The sequence below is a fragment of the Siniperca chuatsi genome, linkage group LG16 (assembly GCF_020085105.1).
Source record: "Siniperca chuatsi isolate FFG_IHB_CAS linkage group LG16, ASM2008510v1, whole genome shotgun sequence".
NCBI lineage: Eukaryota > Metazoa > Chordata > Actinopteri > Centrarchiformes > Sinipercidae > Siniperca > Siniperca chuatsi.
The window spans coordinates 27,063,107-27,077,230 of NC_058057.1; the positions used below are offsets into that span (position 1 = coordinate 27,063,107).

Sequence of the window (14,124 nt, forward strand, 5' to 3'; positions counted from 1 at the left end):
CACTATTGTTAACTACAATAATATATTTCATATGTTTAGCGATGTAGCCAAATCACACCAGTTGGAGGATCTCATGGAATAGCACTACAACCTTGAGTGGTGTTATTCTTACCTCAAAGAATACATTGGGAGACTGTGTGTATCCCTGATTCTCCAGACTGTAGCATATTACCACAAGAACAACCATGTATCCCACTGCCTTTGGTAATGCCATCCTGACTAGAGAGAGTGCAAGCAACACAATGATTTCTCATTACAGTCAGAAGAAATGTATACATTTATTCCTTGTAGGATAACTGATAGTTATCATAAATGCTTGAAACTACAAGGTGTTATGTGAGGTTGTGCTGGTACACAAGCTCTGTTTGAAATGCTACCAGGAAGCCAAAAATTTAAAAAATTTGTACCTTCCTCATAACAGATAAGAAAACTTGTGTTAGTCAAGTTTGAGGACAAGCTATCATGCCATTTTCATAACTTCTGCCAACTTTTTCCATGTATACATGGGCTAAGAACACTCAAGCTGTTTACAGGAAGGGCCAGAGCCGCCTCTGTTTCCTGAGGAGGCTGAGGTCCTTCAACATCTGCCGGACAATGCTGAGGATGTTTTATGAGTCTGTGGCGGCCAGTGCTATCCTGTATGCTGTTGCATGCTGGGGCAGCAGGCTGAGGGTAGCGGACGCCAACAGACTCAACAAACTGATCCGTAAGGCCGGTGGCATTGTGGGGGTGGAGCTGGACTCTCTGTTGGTGGTGTCAGAGAGGAGGACGCTGGGTAAACTACACGCCATCTTGGACGGCGTCTCCCACCCGCTCCATGACGTGCTGGTCAAACAAAGGAGCACCTTCAGCGGAAGACTCATCCCCCCACAATGCACCACAGAGCGCCACAGGAAGTCATTCCTGCCTGTGGCCATCAGACTCTTTAACTCCTCCCTCTAAGTGTCAGTCTGTATGACCCGAAGTCACTAAACTGGACATTGGATTATTAACAACACTGCAATACTTGACATAATTGTGCAATATTCTGTTTAATACTCCAGTGCAATATACTCTTCAGTTTAAAATTCCCTATTTATTGATATTTATTCATACCTCTGTTACTGTTGTGCAATATCCTCCGTCTCATTATAATCTTAATAAGCTACACTTAACTTGACAGTTCATGCACTATTACTTTATACCGTATTGTTATCATCAACCGGTAAACCCACTTTGTACTTCACACTTATTTTATTTTATACTTATACTCACCTGGTACTTAATTTATTTTCTGACCTGTATTATAGTGTATTATATTTGATTTGCTCAGTGCTTCTCTTCCTGTGTGCGCTGACGTGACAGTGAGCTGCTGTAATGAAAGAGTTTCCCCTCGGGGATCAATAAAGTATTTCTGCTTCTGATTTCTGAGCTATGTGTCACAGCCACTGCTGCTGCCTGCAACTGCTGACTGTGTTGGTGAACGGGCCAAATTACAATAACTAACTTTCCTCTTTTTTAAAAACACCTGCATGAACATGTCCCTTTCACCTCACGCAGTATCTTTGCCTCACGTCTCTCAAGAAATACTAAAACCACATGTTGTTTTTACAGTTTAGTCCTTGTGCGGATTAAATAAACAAGATACTGTATATGGTGATAATTAGTGAGCTTAGAGGTGCTGGTAGGTGGATTCTTTTGAACCTTTGGACAGAGCCAGGCTAGCGGTTTCTCCCTGTTCCCAGTATTTATGCTAAGCAAAGGTAACTATCTGCTGGCTCCAGCTTCATTAGCCTACAGCCGAGAGAGTGGTATCAATCTTATCATCGAACTCTCAGGAAGAAAGTATGTGGGCCAATTTTTCTTTCTTTCTCTCTGTATGTGTGTGTTAACATAATGCTGAAGCCTATCGCTACAAAGCAGATTGGCAGCTACAGTAAAGCTTGCGGTATGTGAAGTAACACTGGAAATGTATCACGTTACTGGCCACTAATGCACTGCCTTATCTTTGTCTACAGTACGTTGTATGGAGTTGGTTTCCCAGTCAGAGAGTAAGATTATAGACTTAAGTGGCTAGTTAAACGAGCTTAACTTGTTGACTAACCCTATTTATTGTCCTCTCCCATTTTGTGTATATCCTATTTTAATTTCTTGTGTTTTAATGAAACACACAAAGTGTTAACTTTCAAGACTAAGGCCTACTACTACACATATTTATACCCTGTCTGGCAATTGGCCCAGGAATGAGTGCATTGTTGCTTAACGTTTGACTCCGCTAAACCTAGTTAAATTAAAGTTCTCTTGTTTCCAGTTATTTAAAAGATATTTACAGATTAATCTGAATGTAGTTGGCAAATGGAGTAAACTTTAAGTTTGAAAAGCAAAATGTGAAGTCAGCTTTACGTTTTTAAGCTAGTCCTTGTTTGACTTGCCTCGGCTACATGATGTATTTTTCATGAAAGGATTCTTTCACCGGCCTTCCTAAAAAGTCAAACATGATACCAGGGTTTTCCTTTAATATTCTACATTCAATGGCCATTTAAAAGATAATACAATTTGATCACCTCCACATTCTAACCATAAATAAAAACTGTTTGTTAGCAAATGTCCTGGGAATTTTTTTACCCTCTTATAAAATCTACTCAAAGGGCATACATCTGTAGTATTTATAAAAACATATAAAAATCAATATGTTCTATTTATTGCTCTTTACCTTCAGTGAGGTCCCAGATATTTTCACCTGTTTAGTAAAATGCATTCAATGTAAAATTGGTGTAGTGTTAAATATTATTTTACATGAGTAAAGACTATTGTAGCATACTCCTCTACAGTTTAACTGAAAGCATGATAATGAGAGAAAGATAAGAGTGAAGTTTTAAAATGTTAATAGTATTTGTTTACCTCTCATTGTCTTCTGGCTTCCAAAAAGACCTCTTGTCAGGAGGGAATGATCATTTCACTGTACGTCTCCACATACAGACCAATTATCAACATGCAAGAAAGGACATCAGTCAACTTCCTGGAATATTTTGTCTGAGTCACACACCTGCCTGGCAAGTTAAGTGACCTGATACTTGGCATTACTGTAGATTGCAAGGGTGGATATTTCATGTTATTTTGCCTCAGATCTTCCTGTCTCTGACCCGGGCTGTTTCTGTAATATGATGTGATCTAAAGTTAGACTGCAATTTTTCCAGGTAGCTTTTTTCAATTAGATGTCAAGCACACAAGAGAATAGATGGTACTATAAATAATAATAATAATAATAAAGATAATCATACCTATTATATGCTGCTCTATCTTCTTCTTGCTTGTCTTGTTCCTCTTTCTTTAAGGTCCAAAACCATTTGAGATAGGAACAGCTACTGTTTGAGGCATGGCACTTTTAAAAGCCTTTGGACAGCTGCCAATTTAATTCTGTGTGGAGTTTTTTACATGTACTAATAATTTTTTATTCCAATGTGTAAACAGACTGTAATGTAACTTAAAAAAATGAGACCTTCCTCGACTTTCTCGGTTGCCTATAACAGCCTGTGGACTGATTTCTATGTAAAGGACTGAAGACTGATATTACCTGAACCAAATAACTCCTAGGTTTATATATTCTTATAGGGACTCTGATGTCTGAAGCTAACGTTAGCTGTGAGTTGGTTTAAAAAATGCTGTCTCCAACAGACTTTTGAATCTTTCAAGCTGAGAACCCTGTAAAAGGGTCGTAAAGAGTAACTAAAGAGTGAGGCTAAAGCTGCATGTCCCAGGCAAAAAAAGCATTCACACCAGTTGATGATCCATGTAGAAGACATCTGGATAAAGAAGAAGCATTGTTCTTGTATTGCAGTATAGAGCTTTTTAGTCATAGCATTGTAAGCATGATAAGGAAAAATGTAAGATCATGCGGCTATTTCATTCCATGCATAGCTTACATACTTCGTATTTGCAAACGTTGGCGAGGGGTTCCTGAAGTGTAAACCATCCATCTGTCTTCATACACATTTAAATGTTCGCTTTAAACGTTTTTATGCTTGGATGAAGTGAATAAATCATGACGTAGCCTACATGAAGCATGTTATTTAAACATTTAGATGGAAACTTGACTCATGTGGGTTTCTTTGAACCATGAAGGCAGTCTTTCCCCAACCCTTCACCAAGCAATTTTAGTTTCCTAAACATAACCAGTCTTGGTTATGAGGTGGCGGATCAGAAAATGTATTTAAATATTCAAGTCTCTTCTAGAAGTTAATATTATATAACGTAAAAGATAAATGATACATAAAAGAGGGCAACTTCCCTGTTCCTCAAAGATTAAAACTTTCAGACATCTAGCTCTTCTGGATTCACCCAAATGGTTTACCCTCGACAGCTGATGGAAAACACCTGTGATGTGATCCGGTGTGGATTTACAATTATAAGTGATTAAGAATAACCCAGAACACTGGGCCTTCTTGTTACACATGCTATATGAAAATATACTATTGCACATGTTTACAGTATATATTAATTATCAATCATTTTTTGTGATAAAGCATTCTTGATGCTACGTAGGTTCTAAAGTTGAGCCAACTTTTTTGCTAGATGACCCTCCACCTCAACTGGTCAGTAAAGTATGATGGTGCTTTGAGTGTAACTAGCTGGCATCATTTTAGCTATAGGTTACTTTTCTGTGTTCAACCTGTGGACTATCAAGGTCCACTGACATTCTGGGAACTATCAATTTGACTAACACCATGATGCAAATGGAAGCATTCCATACAGACTGAATCATCATTTTTACACCTAACAAAATGTCTGCCTTGATATTCAGTGACTAAACAGAATGTATTCCCTAGACTATAAGGAGGGCTATTCTCACATTTCTTGTTTGTTCCTTGTTCCTCATTAAAATGGACTCTGTGGGTGTATTATGTCATTATTCACATCATTAAGTGGCCATGAATTTGTTTTGCTCTATTAGTTTTGTTATTACTAGAAAACAATAAGGCCCCAGGTTGAAGAGGTGAGATGATGCAGACAGGAAGATTGTGTGTGTGTGTGTGTGTGTGTGTGTGTGTGTGTGTGTGTGTGCATGCATGTGTGTGTTTGTGACAAAGGTACCCCAGGGACCAACAACCACACCATACATTCACACCTCTAATTGAAGGCTGTTGCATCAACATCTAACTGGAGACATAATTATGAAGACATAAGTGAGTATTTGGATCAACATGCATTAATTAAACTTTTGATTTAAAAAAATGTCATAAGAGCATAAGAGTGCTTTGTATTTTAAACAATGATACTGCTAGCGATACCAATATCAGGAAAAATAAACATTAACAAAAGTAGATAAGGCAAACAAAGCCATAATCTACAAATACTGTTATAGTTTAATACAAATAAAACAAACAGGAATAGAATGAAAAGATTGGTGTTACTGTAAAAACTGTCTGAAGTTCTATTCTGCAAAGTAATTTTAAAAAGGAACTTAGTTTATCCACCTATAGCTTTTCAGGCCTGCTAGAGGTGGAAATCACAAATCACTTTGCTTATGATTATTTTGTTCAGTTCAAAGATTCGTAGTCACTGACTGTGAACTTCCTTAATTTTTCCTTCACCATCATCGTCCAAATGCACATCAGTACACACATCATTAAAGGGAAAATTTGCCATTTTTTATGTGGAAGTCCAGTCAGTGTTGATGGTGAATTTAGTCAATTGAAGCAATAGATTCCTCAGTGAGTGCTACACTGGTATGAAAAAGGGTTTGCCCCCTTCCTGATTTCTTATTTTTTGCATGTTTGTCACACTTAAATGTTTCAGATCATCAAACAAATTTAAATATTAGTCAAAGATAACACAAGTAAACACAAAATGCAGTTTTTAAATTTAGGTTGTTATTATCAAGGGAAAATCCAAACCTACATGGCCCTGTGTGAAAAAGTGATTGCCCCACCCGTTAAAACATAACTTAACTGTGGTTTATCACACCTGAGTTCAATTTCTCTCGCCACACCCAGGCCTGATTACTGCCACACCTGTTGTCAATCAAGAAATCACTTAAATAGGACCTGCCTGACAAAGTGAAGTAGACTAAAAGATCTTCAAAAGCTAGACATCATGCCGAGATCCAAAGAAATTCAGGAACAAATGAGAAAGAAAATAATTGAGATCTATCAGTCTGGAAAACGTTATAAAGCCATTTCTAAAGCTTTGGGACTCCAGCAAACCACAAATATCCACAAATGGCGAAAACATAGAACAGTGATGAACCTTCCCAGGAGTTGCCGAACGACCAAAATTACCTCAAGAGCGCAGCGACGACTCATCCAAGAGGTCAAGACCCCACAACAACATCCAAAGAACTGCAGGCCTCACTTGCCTCAGTTAAGGTCAGTGTTCATGACTCCACCATAAGAAAGAGGCCATTTTTGCCCTGCCATGCAGGGCAAAAATGGCAGAGCTCCAAGAAGAAAACCACTGCTGAGCCAGTTCGTGACCTCAAGCTGAAGCAAACTTGGGTTCTGCAGCGGAACAATGATCCAAAACACCAGCAAATCCACCTCTAAATGGCTGAAGAAGAACAAAATGAAGACTTTGGAGTGGCCTAGTTAAAGTCCTGACCTGAATCCTATTGAGATGCTGTTACATGACCTTAAAAAGGCAGTTCATGCTTGAAAACCCTTCAATGTGGCTCAATTACAACAATTCTGCAAAGATGAGTGGGCCAAAATTCCTCCACAGCGCTGTAAAAGACTCATTGCAAGTTATCGCAAACGCTTGATTTCAGTTGTTGCTGCTAAGGGTGGCCCAACCAGTTATTAGGTTTAGGGGACAATCACTATTTCACACAAGGCAATGTAGGTTTGGATTTTGTTTCCCCTTAATAACAACCTTCATTTAAAAACTGCATTTTGTGTTTACTTGTGTTATCTTTGACTAATATTTTAAGTGTGACAAACTGTACATTGGTACCCACGTGTCCTGGAAAACCTGGACAACAGTTGACCAATGTCCTGGAAAATCTTGTCCTGAAAAATTATTTCAACATCCTCCTATTTTCCATTAGCTGAGAATGAACTAGGCTATTTATCTGAGCTCCCCAAAATGGATAACATTGCCATCTGAAAGGGCTAAGTCACGTTCAGGATGATATTAACAGTCAAATGGTAGTTTATGGACGAGAGTATTTTGAAAAGGCTGCTCTTGGTCATGTTATGGAAATGCTGTGAACACACCCGCAAGTCACATCACATGGTAGCACATGCAGGTTGGATGACATTACACTTTAAAGGTGGGGTATGCGATTCTGAAAAAATCCAATACCATGACAAGTACCATGATATAGAGCAAACGACACAGCAAGTAATGGAACTAACGTTAGCTAGGTTGTGGGTTAGCAAACTGTCGCTACAGTTGCTGCTGCAAAGCTAACAGCCAGAGAGGACGAGACGGTTTCCTAGAGCCAGCGTTACCTGACACACAAATCATGGCTGGGATGGCTGAAATAGTGTTGTGTGGCTTGGTCCGAGCCACTTTGTTTGTTTCCCATTTACAGAGCCAGCTCTGTGTACAAACAAAAGAGTTTTTTTCAGCGCACACACAGAACGGACAGCCACTAACCTGACGAAAAGACATTTATTGGATTTGAATCGTATACCCCACCTTTAAGTGGCGAAACTCAGAATAATGTCAGTTACATTATCCTTCAAATGTAAATATTAGTCACTGCTGGCTGGTAACTGAGGTAGTTCTTGTTCTTGTTTATAGATAAAAGTTGCTTTCTTCCCAACTTGTTTTAAATGGTTGAATAATGTTAAATTGGTTAGCATGTTCGGTTCAGTTGCTAAAGTTGATGCAAACTATGAAACTAAACTAAAAGCAAACTAACAGCTAAGTTGATGTTTAGTTGCTAGCTATTTTTGCCTGTAGGTTTAAGGTTTGTGATCCAATTCTGGCTAGGAGCAATGGTTTAAAATGTGTGTTAGGCATTGTTGAGAGAGTTGGATAATAATGAATGAGAAACCAAGGTCAAAACAATGAATGGGAGCCCAACTGTATGAGTCAAACACTGGCTAAATACTGGCTAACGGTCCTTTTTTTGCTAGCATTGTCTCTTCAAATGCAATGCTGCATTTTTAAAGAGTAACTAAACAAAACCCCAAAGTTTTGGCTGAAGTGCCTCTACTCTGGAAATTAAAAAAATGCCTCTAGAACGTATCAACATGGGAAGTGGTGGGAGGGGGCGCAATGGATATACCTACAACCAGAGCAACGAAACGTGTGACATTATGTAGCGCTGAGCAATGGGACAGTGTTTGGTCCGTTTTAAAGCAGGAAAAAATGGCGGCCTGGTCACAAACTTTCTCGGACATGCAGACTGGACAGGCCCAGACCTACATCCAATCAGAGCAGTGAAACGTGTCATATGTAACTTTTCAAATAGGAGGGGGTGGGGAGTGGGGGGTTGGTGACAAAAGCTGCCACCGTATACGTCACCTGCCTCCAGTTCAGCCAATGGCAAAATTCAATTGCAATAGTCGGGTTTCAACCTGGAGAGTGCAACCGCTATGCATATTTATACCTGAATCCATCAGCAACACTAGTAAATACCCATATACACTGGTTTTCAGCTGAAAAAAGTGGTTTGGGGGTTTAGATTGCAGCCGCCCTTTGCCCCGGTTGGATTGCAGCAGCACCAATCCCTCGTCATTGCTGGATCACAGCCGCCTCCTGCCCCGGTTGGACCGCAGCACGTCGCAGAACCATCTGCTGGGTCGCAGCAGTATCCTCTTTTTCTGCCGTAGTGGCAGGCTCCAGGTTCCCGGACATCACTGGTTCTGCCAGGTCCTCTACCAGTCTCTCCATCGCCGGCTTACTGTCCTGCTGTCCTGTTGGCGGGCCCTGATCTGGTTCTCCGGCCTCCAGAGGGGTCCCGCTTTCGTCACCGGCCTCCAGTGGGGTCCCGCCTTCACTGCCAGTCTCCAGAAGGGTTCCGTCTTCGCCGCCGGCCTCCAGAAGGTCTCAGCCTTTGCCGCAGGTCTCCAGAAGGTCTCAGTCTTCGCCGCTGGTCTCCAGAAGGTCTCGGTCTTCGCCGCCGGTCTCAAGAGGGTCTCAGTGTTTGCCGCCGGTCTCCAGAGGGTCTCAGTGTTTGCCGCCGGTCTTCAGAAGGTCTCAGTGTTCGTTGCAGATCTCCAGAAGCTCTCAGTGTTCGCCGCTGGCCTCCTGTGACTCTCCGTCTTCGCCGCCGGCCTCCTGCGACCTTCCTCCTGTGCCACCGCCATTCCGCGAGGCCTCCAGATGATGTCAATCTTCATCACAGACCTCAGGAGATCAGCTCCGCACCTGTCCAGCCCCTGGGCCATCCACCCGAGGTCCTCAGCTCCGCACATGTCCAGCCCCCAGGCCGTCCGCCCGAGGTCCTCAGCTCCGTACATGTCCAGCCCCATGGGCCGTCCGCCCAAAGTCTCCCACCTGACCCTCCCCTAGGGTATTTAGTCTGTGTCTCTGTCTTTGTTCAGTGTTAGGTCATTGTTGTTATGCATGGTGTGATTACTGCCTTGAATGTTCCTGACCTTTGTGTGTGTCACCGTTTGGTGCACCTTTTGTGGTACCTGGTTCCTGTGCCCAGTTCCCCAGCATTCTTACCATGAGTTTGTATTGGATTCTTTGTCTCCCCTGGACCTTGGCTGGATCCTGGATTTTTGTAATTTGCCTGCTCCCTAGTGAACTGTTTGCCACCTTGGACTCACTCCCCTGCTTCCACCACTGCCAGTCGGTAACCTATCTGCCTTTTGTCTGTTCATTACCTGGCTGCCTACTGGTCTTCCTGTACTTGCCTGTAAACCACATCACCCCCATTAAGCACGATAGCCAGCCGGCTACTTCACCTCTTACCGCTTCCTGGTCATCTGCCTTTGGGTCCACATACCACTACACAGCACAGCATACAACAAATATCTTCTGAAATGAAGAACCAGTAAATCTTTCTTCTACATATGAGTATGGTTTTAAGAAAACAAAAAATCTGAACCTATGCTACTGCCGAAGAAATAAAGTAATCAAAACAGCTTAAACCCACATGTCTTTCCTCACACTGGGAATAACAGAATTTCTGAATATCCAAATAATGAGATGCCTCAGGCCTCCTCAGGGGCGTCTTAGTGGGGGGGAAAATTGGGACTGACTACCCAGGGCCCCAATGGGGGGACGGCCCTCGAAAAGCCTAGAATGAAATTTGTTTGTTGCAATTAAAACTCAATTAAAATTGGCGGAATAAATCGGTTGAGAGACTGAACTTTGTATCCCCCCAAAAATTGTGGAATATCTCTGAGACTCCTCTCACCCTTTACAAAAGGTGCAAAATGGTTTAGTCCGCCCCTGGGATTCATCTCTAAACACGGCTAAACGAGCCATGGCTGCTGATGCTGGAGCACCAACATGCACTGTAGGTCATGTCTTTCCCCAAGAAAGGAAAATCGTGGTACCAAGAACGAAAACAAAGAAAGTTAAGAGAAAGAATGCAAACAGAGAAAACAGCTTTTGACTAATTTCTTTCAAAAGAAAGGTGAGCACAACTAACACAGTTTAAGAATGGTTTAAGCTAATACCAGCAGTTATTTAGATTGAAGGCATTCAGCCAGGAATCTAGCTTGGAGCATATTTGCATCGTATAACATAAATTAGCAAAAGGCCATGCCAATAAAGATGTGGATTTAGAATAGTTTATTATGTATTATGAATGGAGGAGAGCCAAGATGATGTAGGAAGGATGGACTGAGGGTCCATCGGGAGGGATGAAGGGATGGGGGGTGAGGGTCGTGAGACAAGGAGACAATCTTTGTTTGATTGAGAGTTTGGGAAATCCTACATCAGAGCGGAGATGACGAGACAACTCTGGTCGCTCCAGTCCTCTCTGACCAGTCAGTGGTCTGCAGTGTTTTAACTCCACCTTTTAGTATGGCTCAGATTGCTTGGAGCCTCAACAGTGGGGTAACGAAAAAACGGGACGGTATGGAGTGGTTCTGTTCTGTACCATGCACAACTTTTGCCAATGGAAATGCGAAAGTTACCCTTCTAATGTGTAACGAACTGAACTGAACTGGAGTGCTTGTTGGAAACAAGGCTAAAGGAACCTCTTCCCTCTCATCTCGTCTTGTTCGCTGGTCACTGTGGTTATGCAACGCTTGATGGGGCCCCAAGTCCCCCAGTGTCAGGCAGGGTCCCAGGTTGTGGCAGTTTTACCATAGGGGAGCCTTCTGGTGGCACTGTAGAGTTGGCCACTGCTGTATGGGGTAAGGGGGCAGCGTCTCTTCTGGCTGTTGCTGTAAGTAGCGGTGCGCCAGTCGCTGACAACTGATCGGAAGAGGTGGCAGCGTGATATGACGCTACTGGAAGGGCTGAGTGGGTACCTCAGAAAGGCGTGAGGGAGAGATGGCATCATTTACAGCTGTTGGCGTCAGCTTCTGCTTGACTGCTCCTCGGTGTTCTCTCCTCTGTAGCTTTTCTTCGTGCGCACCGATCCGCTGCTCTGCTGACTTGTTGCTTTGAGGCGAGCAATGAGTTTGTCAATCTCTCTAAGCGAAATCATCGTCTCAGATCCCACTTCCGATACCAATCATGGCCAAGGAGCACATTCGTAGTTTGCATTGCATTTGTATACAGTGCAGTATATCTTATATTACTACTAAAAAAAGTTAAAAAGTTACTTTGAAATAGTTCAAACAGACTTAAGGACAAACCTACACAGTTAGTGTCTCTCATATCACATGCAAACATGAATGTAGTGTATCCCATCTGATTGGACAACACACCTTTGAATTAATTATGGTAATTAGGTGGGAGTTGATTATTGAAGTCCTAAGGTTCTGAACAATGCAACAGTGAATGAGGACACACATCAACACTGATGTGTCAGCTAACTTGAGGTGTATGGTATGAAACTTAATGATCTACTTGTCTTTAGTTATTTTAACTTAATGTCTTTGTTCCTTAAGAACATTAATGTTGTTGTGGTTACATATGCTGAAGTAAATGTTCAAGTATTTAAAATGTTTTCTCAATGTAAATGGTTAATAATTGAAAATTGAATTGCAGAAATTGAGAGACATGGAACCAGAAGTGACTGTCAACGGGACTTACACTGTTAATGACATACATCCTTGCTATGAATCAGATAATACACCTTATGTATTTACAAACAACCCTTCCATAATATGTGTGTTATTATATATTTTCCTTGGTGCATTGTCTGTTGTCACAATATGTGGAAACCTTCTTGTAATAATCTCCATCATTTACTTCAAACAGCTCCACTTACCTACTAACTACCTCATCCTGTCTCTGGCTGTGGCTGACCTGCTTGTAGGAGTTTTAGTCTTTCCTTTCAGCATGGCAGTCACTGTAACCTCATGTTGGTATCATACAACTATATTTTGTAAAGTACGAGGAAGCTTTGATGTTACACTGAGCACAGCTTCTATTTTGAATTTATGCTGTATTTCAATTGACAGATATTTTGCAGTATGTCAGCCTCTAGCTTATAAAAGTAAAATAAATGATCGCATTATTGGGATTATGATCCTGGTGAGCTGGGGAGTTTCTGCTCTAATTGGAATTGGCATCATAATTGCAGGTTTTAATCAAGGAAAATGTGGAGAAAGTTGTTTAATTGATGCTCTAATATCAACCACTCTGGCATGTATTTTCTCCTTTTATATCCCGGCAATCATAATGCTCTGTATATACCTGAAAATATTCCTTGTTGCACAAAGACAAGCAAACAGCATCCAGAACACAACCTGTCAGAGCACCAAGTCTGGAGCAACTGTCAGTAAGATGGAAAGAAAGGCCACCAAAACTCTGGCTATAGTCATGGGAGTTTTTCTCTTATGCTGGAGTCCTTACTTTCTTTTTATCATCTTTCAGCCTTTAACATACGATGTAACACCAATTGCTGTGATTGAAACACTTAACTGGCTTGCATTGTCAAATTCAATGCTCAATCCATTAATTTATGCTTTCTTTTACCGCTGGTTCAGATCAGCTTTCAGAATGATCATTTCTGGAAAAATATTTCAAGGTGATTTTGCTAACTCAAAATTGTTTTGATTGTTGATTTGAATGTTCAGATACCATTTTAACTGGAGAATAATGACAGGTTGAAACAATAATGATTAACTTATACCACTATAATATATTTACTATATTCACTGTCTGAGCAAAATTGACTGTATATACACTTGTAGTTCTTATTTAACAATACTAACTGTAAAATAAAAACTGTTTGGCATTAATTTCAACACAATAACACATGCTGATCTGTAAAAGAATGTTTCAGTAAAGCTATTTTACAAAGTAGTTTATTTCACCAGTCTAAATTACTTAGGCAGGGCTTTATGTTGTCCTGTCACTAGAATGGTTTTGCTGAAGCTCGTACTTGACTTTGTACTGGCCAACAGAAAAACATAAAAGATCCCTTCCACACACCTATATTCACAATATTTCAAAATCAAATACCCATATGTTCTTTGAAAGAGTTATTGGTTGCTGTAATCATTCCTGCTCTCTATACTGCCTGGGATGTGGTTTCTACATAGAGCAACTACACTGTAAGTGATGGGGGTCAAAATCCACAGTCCTCTTTTGCTACAAAAAAAGCACTCTAAAGTTCAGCCGAAGCTAAATGTCTTAGTTAGTCAAATCAAGTTGCAATCTTCTAATAGTGATGGGAATTACAGCTCTCTGAAGGGAGCCGGATCTTATGGCTCTGTTCTTTTCTGAGAGCCTCATCGTTCGTTTTTCTTTTTCTTTTTTTTTTAGCGGGTGGGCATTACTAGGTTTATCTGTGAAATAATCACTAGGATAATGATAGGATAAAATTTGGATCAGATTCAAACTTAGACATCCCACCAATATAATTTCATTTTGCATGTGTGGACTAGGTTTAGCAGCACTAAATTATTCGTAAATTACTGCCAGACGTAATGTCAATGATCTGCATTGTAAACATTACACAAAGTGACGCCATATCCCTCTGCTTTCCTCATTTGAATGTACTCTCTGTATGAAATGTGTTATGTAAATAAATTTGCCTTGCCTTGAATGTAATTCATGCAACACTTAATATTAGAAAAACCTTTTAACTTCGCCCAGCTGATGCAGCACCAGCAT

At 40.9% G+C, this 14,124-nt stretch overlaps 2 protein-coding genes across 2 annotated transcripts in view; one reads left to right on the plus strand and one right to left on the minus strand.

Annotated features, from left to right (window-relative positions):
* LOC122863555 overlaps positions 1-2,902 on the minus strand; it is a 28,303-nt gene extending 25,401 nt beyond the window's left edge. Inside the window, exons 1-3 of the mRNA XM_044170132.1 lie at positions 2,881-2,902; positions 2,693-2,719; positions 113-219 (exon numbers count right to left, since the gene is read on the minus strand). Coding sequence (XP_044026067.1) covers positions 113-219; positions 2,693-2,719; positions 2,881-2,887 — 141 coding nt within the window. The 5' untranslated portion in view covers positions 2,888-2,902. The remainder of the gene's footprint in view (positions 1-112; positions 220-2,692; positions 2,720-2,880) is intronic.
* Positions 2,903-11,100: 8,198 nt separating this feature from the next.
* Positions 11,101-13,258, plus strand: LOC122863519 (trace amine-associated receptor 1-like). Its single transcript, XM_044170093.1, has one exon. It carries the CDS (start codon positions 12,061-12,063, stop codon positions 13,060-13,062), a length of 1,002 nt encoding a protein of 333 aa, XP_044026028.1. The 5' UTR covers positions 11,101-12,060; the 3' UTR covers positions 13,063-13,258.
* The last annotated feature ends 866 nt before the right edge of the window (positions 13,259-14,124 follow it).

Excerpts from the sequence above, each read along its gene's own strand:
- LOC122863519 (XM_044170093.1), top strand. The coding sequence starts at position 12,061 with ATGGAACCAGAAGTGACTGTCAACGGGACTTACACTGTTAATGACATA.